Source organism: Nanorana parkeri, unplaced genomic scaffold (genome assembly GCF_000935625.1).
Source record: "Nanorana parkeri isolate BGI_ZX_2015 unplaced genomic scaffold, ASM93562v1 scaffold14, whole genome shotgun sequence".
NCBI classification, from domain to species: domain Eukaryota; kingdom Metazoa; phylum Chordata; class Amphibia; order Anura; family Dicroglossidae; genus Nanorana; species Nanorana parkeri.
Window position 1 is genome coordinate 1,801,013 of NW_017306282.1, and position 17,484 is coordinate 1,818,496.

General features: G+C 43.0%; 1 protein-coding gene across 2 annotated transcripts in view; it reads left to right on the top strand.

The window, feature by feature from the left end:
- BTBD11 (BTB domain containing 11) overlaps positions 1 to 17,484 on the top strand; it is a 221,858-nt gene that overhangs the window by 152,037 nt on the left and 52,337 nt on the right. For both annotated transcript variants that reach the window (XM_018558172.1, XM_018558181.1), the window contains one exon: positions 12,630 to 12,834. In XM_018558172.1, coding sequence (XP_018413674.1) covers positions 12,630 to 12,834 — 205 coding nt within the window. The remainder of the gene's footprint in view (positions 1 to 12,629; positions 12,835 to 17,484) is intronic.

Here is a 17,484-nt window from a genome sequence, read left to right on the forward strand (position 1 = left end):
TGAGTTCTTCTATAAGAGTGCTATTTAATATAAAACATTTTCTGTCCTGACCATAGTTTTTTTTTTTCTTAGCAAGATTTAAACAGACTGCACATGACAGGTTCTCTTTAAAGAGTCCGCAAATTGTATATATCCTTTTTAAATAGGATATGTTATTGCTTATAGCACAGCCTAGCTTAGAAAATGATTTGTATTAGTTTGGCCTTTCCCATAAGCATTATTTATTATTGTTTACTTATGTGGTTCCTTTCTTAGAGAGCAGCTTATTATATCCTTGATCTTTACTCTTCCTTTGAAATTCTGCCTGTTCCAACATTCTTTACAACACAAATAAACTTTCAGATCTTTTTTTGTATTACCAGTTCGGCTCATGTAGATTATTTTAATTTGCCTAAATTTATACAGACCACTGTTTTATACCGTGGTGTTTGTTTTTCATTCCTGACCTTGTTTCCTCAAAACATACTTCTTTTCTCAAACAAGGACTTTCCAAAAGTTCTTTTTCCATAACATACTTATTTAACATTTGTTTTTTGTTGTTGTTTTTTTTACATCTCACTGTTGCAGATTTCCTCCAGCTTAATACAGTATATACTCCTTCAACCATTGGCTGCACATCATTACTCTGAATCAGATTACTGATGGTGACAACGGTGGACCAGCCCTGCGCAACGTACAGTATGTTGGCATGGCTGATTGTAGTCTCCAGGGACACTCTGTAGAATTATTCTTTGCCTCCCCATGACCAACGTTGGTGTTTGCAACAGATTCTTGTACTTGTGATAATCGGGTACATAAATTTGTTGAATATAGTCCACCATTGAAGCCAGAGTGACACTCAGTACAGCTCAGTAATGCTGAGCCTTATAAAACCACAGGTTCAGCTTTACTGAGCTCCGTGCCCAGCCAATTCAACTGTCACACAAGCAGGTGCAGTGGCCATGGGGTTTGCTGCTGGGTGAGCAGAGCCTGATCGGGAAGCTGAGAAAGTAGTTCCTCATCAGGTCCATCTTCCTTGTGATTGACAGTGGACTGCAGTGGGCTGGTTTCATAATTACTGGCTTGCTGTCTAGCGGCTGTGGAATCTGTACACTGCCATCGCCTATCAATCATGTAAGGTGGGCCTGATGGGGAACTAGTCTCCCAGTTTCCCTGGCTGACTGTTAAATGTAAACAAAAGGACAGGGATTGTGCTGATGTCATTGACCAAATATGGCCACTGCCATATTTTGATAATGACATCAGCCAACTTTCTTGTGTAAATCTCAGGACTGGATACACAGAAATGCAAATCATTTGGCAGGCAAAAGGCTCCCATTTATGCATTTGATCTCTGTATTTAGCTGTTTGCCTGGAGTTCAACTGTAGGGCTTATGTCGATGGGCATTGGGCTGTTTCAGTGGCATTTGTTTGACATCAGTTTGAAACTCTTCTGAGCAGCTTATTCAGAATTCTTTGCATTTGACCTGCAGTGTACCTCCTTCTGACCTGCTTTTTTCCTGCGTCAAGCTGCTTTTGCATTCCTAAAGAACTCTAGAGCATCTTTTCTCAACCAGGGTGGTTGCCTAGGATACGGTATAGTATTGATTTTTATTCATGGGGGGGGTTGAATACATTGTTCGTTACATATACATTAGACTGGGGTGCCGCGAGATTATGCATACTTTTAACATGTACTGTGACTGCAAAAAGGCTGAGAAATGCTGTTCTAGGGGAAAACCTATCTGACATGAAAAAAAAGTTATACAAATACCTGTTGATTCTGCCAGTGAAGTCTGCCTAATGCAGCTTCCTGTGAAGGTTTGGCAACAATGCTGCACTGCTCCTTAATTCAGAGCAGAGTTGTCACTCTTGTGTAGGCTGTGCCTTCTCGGCCTACAGTGGGATGAGAAAATGCTGCGGGGGGCATTGTCAATGCTGATTTATAAGCCTGTAGCTTGTCAATCAGCACCTGGCCACACCTAGTCCTGCCCACTGCTTTCTGGATTGACAGCACTTCCTCTGCTTCTGAAACCTTCCAACTGTGAGCTGCAGTGTCTGAGAGGGGAGCATGTGACATACATAGAAAGGAGGATTTTGCTCAGTCAGGGAAGGTAAAGAAAGTTTTATGTTTACTGTATGACGATTGTGCATCACATAGTGAGTGAATTTAGTGCATGTTTAGACTATCTTACAGGAGGCTTTAGCTGTACTTCAAGCCATTGTAATTAGCTGATGTGGTGGGTGGTAAATTATGGTAATAAGTTTAGTTTAACTAAATACACTTACATTTTTCTGTTGATCTCATTAAAGTGTAGGTGATCAATCCTTTTTGCTAATGAGGGCACAATATGCAAAGTATAGTGTCCCATAAAAACCAATCACCAGCCATTCATTGTTCTGACTGGTATAAAATGACAGGTGAAATGTGATGGGTTGTCGTGGGTTCCGGCGTTTTACACATCCCTACAACACTTTGCACAGACTTATTAACAGAGCTTAGTTTACTGATTTGTTTCCTTATAGCTAAAATGTGTCATTGTATTATTCTTCGTATTTAATTGCCTGCTTCTCTGCCAACAACATTAGTCCTGTAATCCTAAAGGCAGCGGCAACAGTTCAAAGGTTAATTCTTACATAGCTTTCATTGCAAAATTAAATACAGTTAATGTAAAACACAACTGGGGCTTTCATTCAATTATTTTATGGATTAATTTTCATCTTTCCCTCAACATCTTAGATGATAGATAGATAGATAGATAGATAGATAGATAGATAGATAGATAGATAGATAGATAGATAGATAGATAGATAGATAGATAGATAGATAGATATATGTGCAATACAAAATGCATTAACCATTTACTGTAGTCAGATCAGCTAAAAAGGTACATTCTGAGATTGGTTGCTATAGGTTACTGCATTTTGCATTCTTTGATTGCCCTTTACATTGTGTTATTTGACTGAGCAACAAGTACACTTGAAGGGAAATACCAAGCTTTCATAAAAAAAGGGGGAGCTGATTTGTAATCTGAGAAGAAATGCCACTGGATATACTTCTGGCTGTCACCTCCAGTTGCCATGGAAACACCCTGATTGTCCCCGTTCACTCTATGAACTGGTCGACCTGTTTACCTTAACAGAATTGCATTAGCGGAGCATTAGGTTTTGTTGTCAATTATTTCCCAGTTGAGGAATGGCCGCGGCACACATGGGTTGGTACACATTGATGGGAAGCAGCAATTAATTACGGGATATTTTATTCCTGCTTTGCAGGAAATTGCTGTGCGCAGCTAAACCTTATGAAATGTTGAGCCACTAATTTGGTAATTATTGACATCAAAAATAGTGTGGGGGGAGTTATTTTACACTTCAGTATCAGCGGAAGATCATTTTCAGGTGGTAACTAGAGGCACTACACAGGAGAAATACACTGAAGTTATACATTCAATGAAAACTGCAATATTTTAATTGTACGTTTCAGGACATAAATTCCTCTTTAAGTCTCAAAACATTTGGTCATACAGCTTCCTTCAGGAGATTGTAATCTTTAGCATTTCATGGAAACCTCAGACTGCAGGGGTCCACAAGTGGGCCCCCTCAGAGTCCATATCTGGATCTCCTCTATCTGCTTCTGCGTTTCCTGAGGAGGAGGACAGGGACAGTACCCCTTCTGATTCTGAGGACTCACCAATCCGCTGACATTTCTCCAGGCTTAAGGGTAATATTGCTATTTTTATTGATGCACTGCGCACGTGCCTTGCCCTACTATTGTTATCTTTATTGATGCAGTGCGCATGTGCCTTGCCCTACTATTGTTATCTTTATTGATGCAGTGTGCACGTACCTTGCCCTACTATTGTTATCTTTATTGATGCAGTGCACATGTGCCTTGCCCTACTATTGTTATCTTTATTGATGCAGTGTGCACGTGCCTTGCCCTAGACAGAGCAGCTTGTGTCAGCCCAGCCCAAGTTCACCAACCTAGGCTCCCCAAAAATGCTTCAGACTGCAAAAACCTTCCTGTTTTCACTCACTCTTACAGCCTGGGTTGTACAGTGGCTGTGCCCACCCTAAGAAGAACACCACCCCTCTAAAATGTCCATCTTCTATCCTTTTTTATTTTTCCTCTTCTCCCTTTGGAGTTCCTAACTTTTAAGTTTGCCTTTCTTATCGCTATCATCATCTCTGTGAGGCTAGTGACTGAGTTGACTGCCTTATGCTGCAAAAAGCCCTTCCTATTGTTGTACAGGGATAAGGTTGTCTTGAGGCCTGAGGCCTCGTTTCCTCTTTCCACTTTAACCAGGACATTGTATTTCACTCTTTATGTCCTGCTCCTAAACACCCAAGGGAGATTTCTTCCCAGTGACTCAACATGGTACATGCTGTTCAAGTCTATCTTAATGTACAGCTTCTTTTAGACAGTCGAATTCCTGTTTTGTCTTTCCTGAAGGTCCTCGCAGGTGACCCCTTGCCTCTCCCTCCACTATTTCCAGTTGGATTAGGCATCTCATCATTTTAGCCTACAGTTTACAGGATAAAGTTTGACCCTTTCCTGCCAAAGCACATTCTATCAGATCAGTTAGTGCTTCTCGGGCATTTGTTTCCCAGATTTGCGAGGTGGCAACGTGGTCTTCTGTTCACTTCTTACGTTTTATCAGGTTGATGCTCAGGCCTTTCCTGGTGTCAATTTTGGTCGCAAGGTGCTTCAAGCCACTTTCTGAGTTCTTTTGAGCACTTCCTTGGGCATATTGCTGTGCTGGATGACAGAGCTGTGTGAATCGCAGGACTGGGCAGACAGAAATGCCTATTCTTTAGATAAAGCAACTCCCTTATATGCATTGTAACTGTGCAATGAACCGTTAGCCTGGAGTAACCAATAACAAATGACTAGATTGTAATCTCTCACGAGCAGGGCCCTCCTAACTCTCTTGTATTGAAACTGTATTATAACTTAAAACTGTCTATAACTCTCTCCCTCCATTTTGTAAAGCACTGCACGAACTGTTGGTGCTGTATAAATCCTGTATAAAAATAATCAGAAGTCATTTACTGAGCTCATATCATTACAAAATGGATTCTCCTTTCGCACTGTTTGTTGAATAAGCCTGAAGATATATCATTTCTTCCACATTCGTATTCTGTCTTTGCTGCTGTATATGGCCTGGGTGTGTCCCATTTATCCTAATGTTTTCAATTAGGCTGAAAACAGACTTGGGAATTCGTACCTCATAGTCCATAAACCTAGACATGTAAGTGACTGCAACCATATGTTAAAAATGACTCGCTGAAATAAATATTTTGATAAAGAGGCCAGAGGAGCGTGCCCCCCCCCCTAGTAAACCAGCTGATTCATCACGTATCTCGAGCTGTCCTCTCTTACATCTCCCTCAATTTTGGCACAAGTGCTGGCTGTTATCTGGCTGTCTTCAGTCCTAAAAAGGAAACCTGGCTCCTGAAAATTATTCTTTTTCTATAAAATTGGTCTTTTCCACTGTGCCTCATGTTCAGTACTGTGTGCAGCTGGCTTTTCAGTTTAAACCAGCACAAAGCAAAACACATGAACAATCATGCATGATAACCTTTTACTCTAACAAAAGAGGTTCCCCCCATTCCTCCTTTATGTTTTTTTCCTTTCTTTTTTCTTCCCTCTCCTTCCTACTTCTCTTTTTTTTTCTTTCCTCCCTCCTTTCTTCCTTCATCTCTCCCTCATTTGCTCCTTTACATCTGTCATCACTACCTACCCACTTCCTTACTTCTAGTTATTTACATCCCTTCCTTCCTTTATTCCTCTTCCTCACTCGCCTGCATCTTTCTTTTCCATCCTGACTTCCTTTCTTATTTCCTTCCTTCTTCTTTCCTTTCCTCTTTCTTTTCTTCTTTCATCTCTCCCTCGTTTCCTTCCTTCTTTCATCTCTCCCTCTTTTCTTTCCTTCTTTCTTCTTTCATCTCTCCCTCGTTTCCTTCCTTCTTTCTTCTTTCATCTCTCCCTCGTTTCCTTTCTTCTTTCATCTCTCCCTCGTTTCCTTCCTTCTTTCATCTCTCCCTCGTTTCCTTTCTTCTTTCATCTCTCCCTCGTTTCCTTTCTTCTTTCATCTCTCCCTCGTTTCCTTCCTTCTTTCATCTCTCCCTTGTTTATTTTTTTCTTCCTTCCTTTTCTTCCCTTCCTTCCTTCCTTCCTTCCTTTTCTTCCCTGCATTCCTTCCTCTCCCTCACTCTCCCTTCTTTCATCTTTGTTTCTTTTCCTTCCCTCTTCTCTCCTTCTCCCCGTCCTTCCTCCCTTCCTTTCCACCTTCTTGTCTCCTGTCTTTCTCTTTGTTTCCTCTTTATGTTCTCTTCTCTGCTTCCTTTTTCTCCTTTTACTTTCTTTCTTCTTTCATGTTTTTTGTCTATGTCACTCTTCATTTAGCATCATCACATGTATTGACCAGCATTCACATTCAAGCTGTCATTTACTAGGCTGAACCTGACTGCTTTGGGCCACTATAGGTCATTCTTATTAGAACTGGTAAAAAATGAGTTTTTGAAATCTGTATTTTAGATGCATTATGGTTTTGAGTGCAGTGTATAAAATTCTAACTAGGATAGTGTAGACGGACATTTTCAGTTTGCTCTGCATTGCAGTTTTGTGTCCTATCCTGTCACCTCACATCTAGTTTTTCTCTGGGAGCATAAGCTTTGCTGGCTGGAGAGCTCTTGATCTGACTTAGCAGGGTGTGTGTTGAACCTCTACAGAGAGACCACTGCTTCCCCACAGAGAGGCTCTTTCCTGCAACATGCTGGCAGGGGACAGGCTTTTCTACTCAGGCTGTGGCTGCTGTCTAAAGAAAACATTAAACTGTAGGACATTGTGATGCACCTGGAATATATCTAACTGATTTATACTGAGGGTTTTGTTAGGCTTGAATTTTCTCCTTTTTTTTCTCCCTCTCTAGACTCTTTTTTCTCTCCTCTGTTACACACTCTCTCACTTCTCTTTTCAGTCTCTCTCTCTCTCTCTTTCGTTTTTTTTGGATACAATTGCAGCCCACCACTCTTGTTCAGTCAACAAATTTGCAGATGCACTATAATTATGAACCTGCCGTTCGTTAAATCGCAGGACTGTAGCCACTGTGCTTGCAGGGAATAAACAAAGTCTGGGAGCCATATGTTACTGAATTGTCTTCCTTTCTAACCCACAACTTCCTTGTGGCAATGTGAAAAAGTTACAGAGCAACCACAACAGTAGATGGTGAAGCCACCAGAGATTCTGAGGGCTCTCTTATCGTTTGTAAATATGGAGATATATTTCTGGGTTATATTGGGTTTTCCTCCATCTGTCCATCTGTTTTGTGTTAGAAGCTGTGAAATTAGTCTCTAGGGAATGAGACGGAACGCAAATAAATGTGAGGATGTGACAAATATTTGTGCAATATGTCTTTATGTAGCCACAGAAGAGAAGAATCCTGATACAGATGAACTTAGCTTTGCACATTTGAAAGGAAACACAATTTTAACCCTTTTTTTAATCCTATTTTCTCAAATTCCCTTCTTACATTTGAGCTTTTTTCTGTATTTTTATATGGTGTTAATGTTGTTTAGGGCCAATTCACACCAGCTGCTGCGCAGATCGCAGCTGGTGTGCAGTACCTGACACAGTGCCGATGCACTGATCCCAGAACATCGCACTGTGTACTTTTTTTTTTCTTTTAGAACTTTTTTGAAATGTCACAAATTACATTTAATTCAGTTCTCTGGGCACAGCAAGGTGCAAGGTGTTTGTACTGCATTGCATCATGCTGTACTGAAAAGAAGTACTGCATGCCATCCTTTTTATTCAGCGCACACCACTGGAACGCCTGTGCATTGTCCATCTGTGACAAGGCAAATTGCCTTGTCTTGCATTGGGGCTGCGCTGGAAAAAAAACCCTCCAGCACTGCCCCAATGCATATGGTGGGAACCCACCCATAGCCAGGGTAGATGTTATTAGGCTTTCTCAGTGAGGTAGTTCAGAGTTCAGCAACAAGTCAGAATTCATACTTAACTTATCTGACTTAAAGTGTATCTAAACCCAAGACAGTGTTCTTTATTCAAGTTAAGCATATTCTCTGCAAATACATGTGCACGGATCCCCTCCTGATCACAGCAGTACGGAGCAGATGTGACATGCGCTGTGACATCCGTGTCTGTGCAGTTTTTTCCTCCACCTTGCGATGGAGGAAAAAACGGAAACTGCCAGACCCCATGTTGGTCTACGAGGAATCTGATGTAAATGGACATGTGTCCGTTTACATCAGATTACCCCGATCCGGTTCTATGATACATCTGTTTCTCCAGACCCAGCCACAGGTAGGGGTTACCAGGTGTAAAGGGACGCTCGTCTATTTACACATGGCTGCCCATAGACATGCATTTGGCATCCGATCGGATCCGCCTGAAAAACTGACAGACGGACCCGATCGGACCGGCCAAGTGAAAGGAACCTGTGAGAACAGCGAGTCAGCTAAAAGTGATGGTACATGGGTTATACAATCAGTTTATGGCAATTTTACAGGTAAACTTTGCTCCTGGTTGTAAAGTTGCTGTAGTGGTCCTTTTGCTAAATAGGCCTAACACAGTGTTTAGTGTAGACTGGAAACCTTCTTAAGGCCCCGTTCACACCAGGGAGGTTCGGCCGCGTGGATTTTGGCCGCGCTAAACCGCCAACATGAACAATCCCATCCAGTGCTATGGGGACCGCCATAGCCGAACTACCTGAAGCCCGAAATGCTTCCTGACCCTTTTTTTCTGCGCTGATAGATTTCAATGGAACTGCGCTGAAACGCAATTAAAAACGCCCTTTTAAAATTTGCACGGAAACCGCACTGATCCGCAACCGCCCTGGTGTTAACAGGGCCCTATATTCCTTGCTAAAACAAGCATTTGTAATTGAAACATTGTATACAGTTTTACTGAGAATACTTTGTGTCAGTGCAAAGTCCATTTTTTTCAGATTTAAACAGTTTTTGCACAGTGATATATGATAAGCAGCTGTTACCATGGAAACACAGGCCAACAAGTACTAAACTCAACCAAATGTTTTGTCATTAGAGAAGATAATAAATAGGTAGCAGAAAATAATGTAAAGCACAATGCACCATGACACATTACATAAAGATCAGCTCCACCCATAGCAGTTATCTCCATCCGAGGGGGGATTGGAACTGGGATCGTTCTACTGTTGGGTCTTTTCTGCTGTGTGGGAGACATGAAGGGAGAATTCCCCCACCCTGTGTCATCCTGGGAAGATGCTTGTTTATTCCCTGCATGCACAGTGGCTGTATTACAGCAGTTTCATGTGTAGCTTGTTCTTGTATTTGTAGCTATGCGGTAGGCCAGGAAAAACAAATGACATTCCCCCTATGCCAGTAACAAGAGATGACATGCACCCTACAGAGACAGCAACAGAAGACATGCCTCCTGGGCCAGCAACAAAAGAGAACAGGCCCCCTGGGCCAGCAACAACACATGAAACGCCACAAAGTCCAGAAACAACAGAGGACATGCTCCCTAGGCCAGCAACAACAGAGGACATGCCCCCTAGACAGCAACTACTGAGGACAGGCCCGCTGGACCATCACAATCAAATGATAGTCCCCCTAGAGCAACAACTACAGAGGATGTGCCTCCTAGGCCAGCAACAATAGAAGACATTGCCCCCAGGGCCAGCAACAACAGTGGACATGTCCCCCAAACCAGAAACAACAGAAGGCCTTCCACCTTTACCAGCAACAACAGAACACATCCCCACTAGGCCAATAGCAACTGAGAACATGCCCTTAGGGCTGGCAGCAGCCCTAGAAGAGAAGTCCCAATAGTGGATACTGCCCTTTCCATCTAAATTAAATCCTGTATTGATGGCTATTGGGCTTATGTTGATGGTCAAATGCAGCTTGCTTCCAGGTGTATTCTGCTTCCATTTGACTTCATTTTGAGATGCTTTTGAGATAATTCAGCGTTCATTGCCTCCTCCCAACCTGCATTTGGCCTCCTTTGAAACTGCATTAACATACCTTAAGATACTTTAAAGCACGTTCACACTAGCACACTGCAGTAATGTGCGGCAAAACACATTCAGTACCGCAACATACTATAACACGCTCTGCACACATATTGGTTAATTGCGGTGCTATTTGTTTTTAATAGCACTCAAAAGCACCTGCATTGCAGCACACAGTATGCAGTAATATACTACCATGCATTGTGGTGTACTTTGTTACAAAAAAGTCTGGTTTGTTGTGGTGTGATGGCAATCTATTTAAGAGAATGGACTACCTAAGCACAATGCACATTAGCTTTAAACACACTAAACGAAACAGTGAATGGATCCTAGCACTCCCTTTGACTTCCATGGGGAGAGAAGCAGTTCTGGGAGGAACAAAAGTCCAGCCATAGACCCTTGAAGGAAAACTATGAGGTGAGTGCTTTTCACTCACCTCATAGTTCTAGCCAACCTGTGACAATGAGACTGTCACAGGTCGGCTCAGTAGATCGGGAGGTGAGCGAACACATACCGGCGTTCGCTCACCTCTCGATCCTGTCACGGCTCTCTGCCGTGAGAGGGGAGGGGCTGGATTCCCCCTCCCCGCTGCGCCAGCGCTGACTGGTGGAACGGACGGGGGCGGGTACAGCTGTCTCTGCCTCAAGATAGGCAGAGCCAGCTGTCAGTCTCGCAGCTGGGCGGATCCCGGCATAATTGTCGGGATCCGCTTTAGCTGCGGCGTCTCAGTATACCATGAGCTGTGGCTTGCGGTATACTGAGCCTAGGGTGACGGGAGGACGCTGGCTTGTGTCCTCCCGTTACCCTAAGGAGAACTATGAGGAAAAGCCTTAACCCCATAGTTCTCCTTTAAAGAAATATGTTGGATGGGTTTGCCCTATACTTGGGTTCTGTGATTTTGAATTCACAGAATGTATGCCAAATGGAAAGTTCAGTTACATTATGCACAGACCCGATGTAAATTTAGTTTAATGGAAGTTTCATATTATTCTAGTGTATTTTATTTGTCCGCAATGACTGTTTCAATAGCAGCCGACTTCGATAGAGAAAGGTTGTCTGTCTCTTCTTTTATGAAACTTACCTACATTGTCCATTTTAGGACAAACAGTCTCCATAACTTTAACCTTTATCTGTCCTTCTAACCTCCTCCACATCCCTTCTACCAAAGGTACCTCCACTACTTCTCCCAAGCCAGAGATAACTTTACTATGATGGGAATGTCAGTGCTGCAGATTAATACTTGTAGTAGGAATGAGGTAGCTGTGGTGGAAAGAAGGGCTGAGAAGGAACAGCAGTATGTAGGAGGACACCGTAGGTCTGCCTCTCAGGTGAGGGGCGGGGGCCTACTCAGGTAGAGAATCTGATTAGCTAGCTTTGGTTGTATATCAGTCCTCTTAGAGGACCAGGTGACTAGTGCCTTGGAAATTAGACCGGCTCTATGCTTTTACAGCAGCAGTACAGGTTTCATCTAGGTCATACATTTTTTTCTTAGATAACATTTGCTGAATGTGTAAATGCATATATAATACATATACTCTACATATAATAAGACACATAGGCTGCCATTGATAAGCTTCTGAAATTGCTAATTGTCTCACACGCATGATCATTCTCTGACTTCATTATTTCACTAACCCAAACCCGGCATTGTTTTTCCTCTGGCTTCATGCTGGTTCAGTAATTCAGAAAGCACCAAAGCCAGGTTATCATCACACTAACCATGGAATTGGACTTTTCAGAAGAATGGCATCCACTGCTTTCATGGTGTTTCCTTTAATGCAGTGGTTCTCAACCAGTGAAACCTCAAGACCCATATTTGTCCTTGGTCATTAAGTCGTGACCCAAGTTGCACTGCAATGGAACGCAGTTTGGGCTGCTCTGCTGTGACGGAGCTCCATCCATATGTGCATCCACTTGTACAGCTTTCTTGCACACCCTGTAGAGGTGCCAGGGGCCAGATTGTGATGTCACTCCAGTCCAGGCACCTCTACAGGGTACGCGAGTGAGCTGTGCGCAATGCAAGTATGGATGGAGCTCCCTCGTGGCCATAACCCAAGCCCACCCCACCCCACCTCAAGCTGACACTGAGCACTAGGCAGCATATTTTGAATGGCTGCTTGGCGTGAGAACTGACAGTGCCGCACTAGGGGGAGGCTGAGAAGTCTCTCACCTAGAAAAGTGGAAGGCACACGGGGGCCCACTGAACACGGGGTCACGACCCCCTTTTGGGTCACTACCCACCAGTTGAGAACCAAGGCTTTAATGGAAGCTGCCATTTCAGACTCCTTATTCTGAAAGTGAAGACTTCTTCTGAAATTTCTGCTCTGCATATTTTTTCCATGTCCGTGACTCAAGCAAGAGGGTCAGTACAAAAGCGAGGCAATTTCCATTTTCAGAAAGAGTCTAGCAGTTGCAGCCAAATTTTAAATGTATTGGGTGTGTAAAAAAAACAAACTTTTTAGTGGGTGATTCATTTTATCTTGCTAGCACTGGCAGGCATGCAGATGAAACCAGAAATCTATGATATCATCTGAGGGACAAAAGGTTCCTAGCAATAGTACTGAAGTATTTTGGAAAACTGGTTGCTTTTAAGTGAATATTTTTCAGCATACATACATTTTGTGTTCTCAGGTGACCTGGTGTCTCGGGCAATGCATCACCTCCAGCCCCTCAACATTAAGCAGCATGGTAACGGCACGCCTATGCACCACAAGCAGGGACCCCTGTACTGGGAGCCGGAAGCCCTATATACTCTCTGTTACTTCATGCACTGCCCACAGATGGAATGGGAAAACCCAAACGTGGAACCGTCCAAAGTCACACTTCAGACAGAAAGGTAAGTCCCTGATAATATTCCTTAAACATTAATGCTGGTAAACAATATGGCTTAATTTATACAATATGTATGGTCATTATGGCATTTTAAAAGGAGTAATATTCAGTGTATTTATATGAATAAAAACTATATGGTATAGTTACCAAGAGACTTCCTAAATTCCCACCTTTCTATTATGTGCAGTGCAGTGCAAGTATGGTGCTTTAAAGCATCATCGGAGCAATTTCCATCAGAAAACCTATTTAATAGGGGTGAACGGCAATGCCTGAAGTACATGTAATGCATACCTAAAATGCATAAAAAATTAATTGCAGTTTACATACAGAAGTGTAAATGTAGCCGTAAGCTGACCATGCACTATGCAAAACTTGCACAGTGGGTGCTGCTGTTGGCACGCTTCAGCTCATCGAAGGAGCCAGTTTGAAAATCTTTGAATGAACAGTGCTTGCAGATACTCGGCTCCAAGCACCGTTCGTGTTTTATGACAGCAGCCGGTGGCCGCTGTCAGAATACAAAGGAAACAGCGGGTGATTCATCCATCAATACCTGTAAGCGCATTGGTTGAATGAAAAAAATAGACCAGTGCATGGCCAGCTTTAGGGTTTGGTGTTTTTGTTGGTAATAAAGGAAACCTCTACTTTATATTATACTTGTTACAAACCTAAGTATTACAAGCTGGAAAAAAATGATCCAAAGATAGAGGCAGCTGAGGTTGTCCTGCTCCCTCTGATGCCGTGTGGGCCGCCTTGGTCGCTATGGCATCTCAGGCTGCTGGCTGTCACTGGCGGCTGTGAGGAGATACGCGCCGCTGTTCACATCACTGACAGGTTGATGTGTGCAGCGGCGCGTTCCTCCTCACAGCTGCTGCTCAAGTCATTGAAAGCCAGCAGCGAAGGAGGTGACGGGGTCCAGCGTTGGAGGAGGCGGGGCCCGGTGACGGAGGAGGCTGGCCCGCCGGCGACCGTGGAGGAGGCGGACAGTGGATCGGGGCTGACAGGTAAGAGGGTTTGACCAGCCCAACTGAGACCCTGCAGAGACCACCATTGAAAGTCTATGGTGGGCTCTGCAGGCAGGGTACCTCTGAAGTGGGCTGTTTTGGGTTATCAGGTGGGCGTAACTAGAAATCACAGGGCCCCATACAAAATTTTGCTATGGGTCCCTGTGATTTCTAGTTACGCCCCTGGCTTTACTCTTTTGTTAGTTGTAGGTGCTTTGATCAGAATGGAGGAAACTCTATATTTCATTCTCTCCACTTCCACCAGTCTACAAGGGTAGAGGGGGCAACATAGAACATGGATATAGGGGAGCAGGACATTTAACTACAACTGTGACGAGTTAAAGCCCACACTTTTGTAGTGAAGTATACCAGAAAGTAACACTGCAGTTGAGTATTCCCACAAGGTATTCATTATTTACTCCCAGCTGCATTTGTTTTGGTTGAGTGGTTGTTTAAATTGTCTGTACAGAAAACAAGGTCTTTCACTTATAGGTGGGCTGAGTCCTCTGCTGCACTATTGTATCTCTTGAGAACTTGGTTGTGAGTTATACCGCTTTTCCTACAAAATGAGTTTTACCACCCCTCCTATTGTGAAGAATGAGAAGAGGTGTTCAGCGATGCAGATCACATGTATTATATCCTCCAATCACTATGAAGGGATTATAAAGATTGTCTGATCAGTTACCTGTCAGTTAATATAAGTGACATTAAACCCTCAGATTTTTTAACATAAACCAATACTTTAGTGTGTGCCTTACTGTAATCCATGGTAGTTTCCCTTCTCTTTGCTGCTCTTCCTTTTAAATCCTCACATCTTCTCATGCTTGGGGAGAACTTCCCTTTGCAGCTGAGTGCCTGTTCCTGTAGTGCTGGCTCAGGTTGTGAACCTACACACAGACACCATGTATCCATTTCAGAGACAAGGCAGTCTGCTGCAAAACAGAAGTTCTGCAGAGCATGAGAAGAGATACGGATTTAAAAGGAAGAGCAGCAAAGAGAAGGGAAACAACCATGGATTACAGTAAGGCACACGTTACAGTATTGGTTTATGTTACAAAATCTGAGGGTTTAATTTCACTTTAATTTTGCCATCGTTGAAGGGTAAATGGAGGAAGCATCACTCCAATCAGGACTACAGTTGTCTGTAGACTTTCAAGCACCTAATAAAAAAGCTGCAATATGTGCTTGTTGGGGTCTTCTGACTTTAGGGCATAGACCAACCGTCTTAGTAGTCTTAAAGTCATTTTTAGTTTATCCATTTCTCTCAATTTTGTACGGGATTCAAGTTTTCCTGCTATAAATAATCTTAAACAAGATTCCACCATCTCATTTATGTTTCTAGTGGGCAGTCAATTCAGACTCAAGGTGGCTCATATAATGGTCATTTTATTTTATTGTTTCCTCTAGTTAAAAGTCTGGGATCTCTCACAGACCAGACTAATAAATCTCAAGGAATTACTTTTATGGCTTTAGAACCTGCAATTTTGCCATAAGCGTGGAGGTTAACTGAGGCAGAAACAGTCAGAATCCAAGCCTGTGGAAAGCAAGTTGGTTCCTGGTACTTAAAGGGTAAAGCCCCCCACCCCCTGCCCAAAACAAAACCCACCCCATCCAAGCAAAAATGTGTTTATTTTTTTAATGTTTCATATCTGCCTGTCACAATCTGGGATCAGGCTCGGAGTCCAATAGCTGAAACAGCAGGCAAATTCATGGTGAAACAGGCCAGGTTCGGTGCACAAGCTGCCGGTAGTAGTATAGGAGCAGGCAGAAGCGTAGTCAGAGATCAAGCCGAGGCCAGTAGCCAAAGGTCGGTACACGGGTAGCAGTATGAGCGGATTGTATCACAGAAGAAGCAGGAAGCAAGATATTGGCAGGAGCACAATAATATGGCAAACAGGAAGTGTAGAGGCATGACTTAAATAGGAAGTTCAAGGGAGGAGCAAGGAGTCCAGAGTTCAGCAGAAACTAAGTTTAATTGAGGATTACACAGGAGATCAGGCAAGGAGCTATCCATGGTTCTAAGGTGGCTCAGCAGGTAGAACCACTGCCAGCTACAGCAGAGGCCCTGGGTTCAGATCTGGTTCCTGACACTGCCATCACATGACTCCCCAAGGCACCTTATCCTTTTTTGAATGGAGACTGGTGATTAGAAGCTGCAGGCTAAAGCACCTGACTGTTCTTGTTGCCACTTCACGGTGTGATTTCACCACATCACTACTGGACCCTTTGAGGGCTCCTGGGGAACCCTGTGATGGACCCTTCTGGCAGTCAGTGGGCAGTGTCCACATTAGCAGGATGCAATGTGGACACTTTAGGACTGACCCAACACGCTGCCATCCAGAAGAATGAAGGCTTGGGACCTAGCTGGTTGTTTAAATGTGATTTCAGGTAAACGTTTTTAGTTTTTTAGTTTAGTAAATAGCAATCAGCTATAGAGAAGTCAGATGGGAAAGGATAACGGGTTTATTGTTTTAATGGGAGATCAGCTTTATTGAATTCTGTTGAAGCTTTGTTTAGATAACAAATTATATATCACAATGAGGTAGTTGTGGTAGTTGTATTTTAATAGGAGAACATGGTTTGAGGTGTAATTCCCTCTGACGATTACACCCCTATGGGGCTACCTGCCTAAGAGAAGATTCTAAAGATGTTTCACATTTGGAACAGTGGTCCCTGAAGACTGGCCACCACCTCTGTACTGCTGCAAGGGTTATGTGCAGTAATATGACTCGTATAATATTCGAATTGGCAATACTGAAGCAAAAGCCTCAATTTTGGCTTGTCCCATGGGCAAAAAGTGAACTTTGCTAGGGGATTTCTAAAGATAAAAGTTAACAGATAAGTTTCACATCTGCTGTTCAACACGCCCCGGCACCTCTCCAAATGTTCTGCATCTGTTTCATCCCAAAACATGTTTTTAAAAAATGGTATTTGAACCTGAAGTCAAATAATAGTTTTCCAAGATCTATTGCACTTTATAAAATGTTATCCTGCCATAAATAACACACACAGCTTTGTCGTAAATGACTGTCTTTGTTACCTGGCCAGTAAATATGGACTTGAGGTCTCAGTTGTTGGAACAGATGAAATCTAGAGTCATAAAAAGCTCAGGTCTCACCCGAGCTATATTTTTTCAGACTATATTTAGATGAGTTGTGGGTATAAGCCCTGGACAACGTTTGATTTTCTAAAAGTAGCCTTTGCTGTTGTCTTTAATGTATTTACAGTCCAGCCTTAACCCTTTTCGCTGCTGGAGCAATTTTTTTCATTTTTTTGCAGACAGATGCACATTTTTTGCCTGAAGAATACTTAACCCCCCAAAACACATATATGCTGACAGCAGATGGCCTGTTGTATTAAAAAAAGGTACTTCCGCAATCAGCCGCACAAGACCGGTGTCCATAAAATCAAAATTTATTGTAGTAAATTCACTACAAGATCCAAAATACAACATACACATCACCAAAAGATCTCTCCCACTCCAGCGTCTCTCACGCGTTTCACTGCCTGGGCTTAATCATAGAGGACACCTCTATGATTAAGCCCAGGTTGTGAAATGTGTGAGAGGCGCTGGAGTGGGAGAGATCTTCTGGTGGTCTATATGCTGTATTTTTTATCTTGTATGGAATTTGCTAGTATTGTCTGAGAAGGGC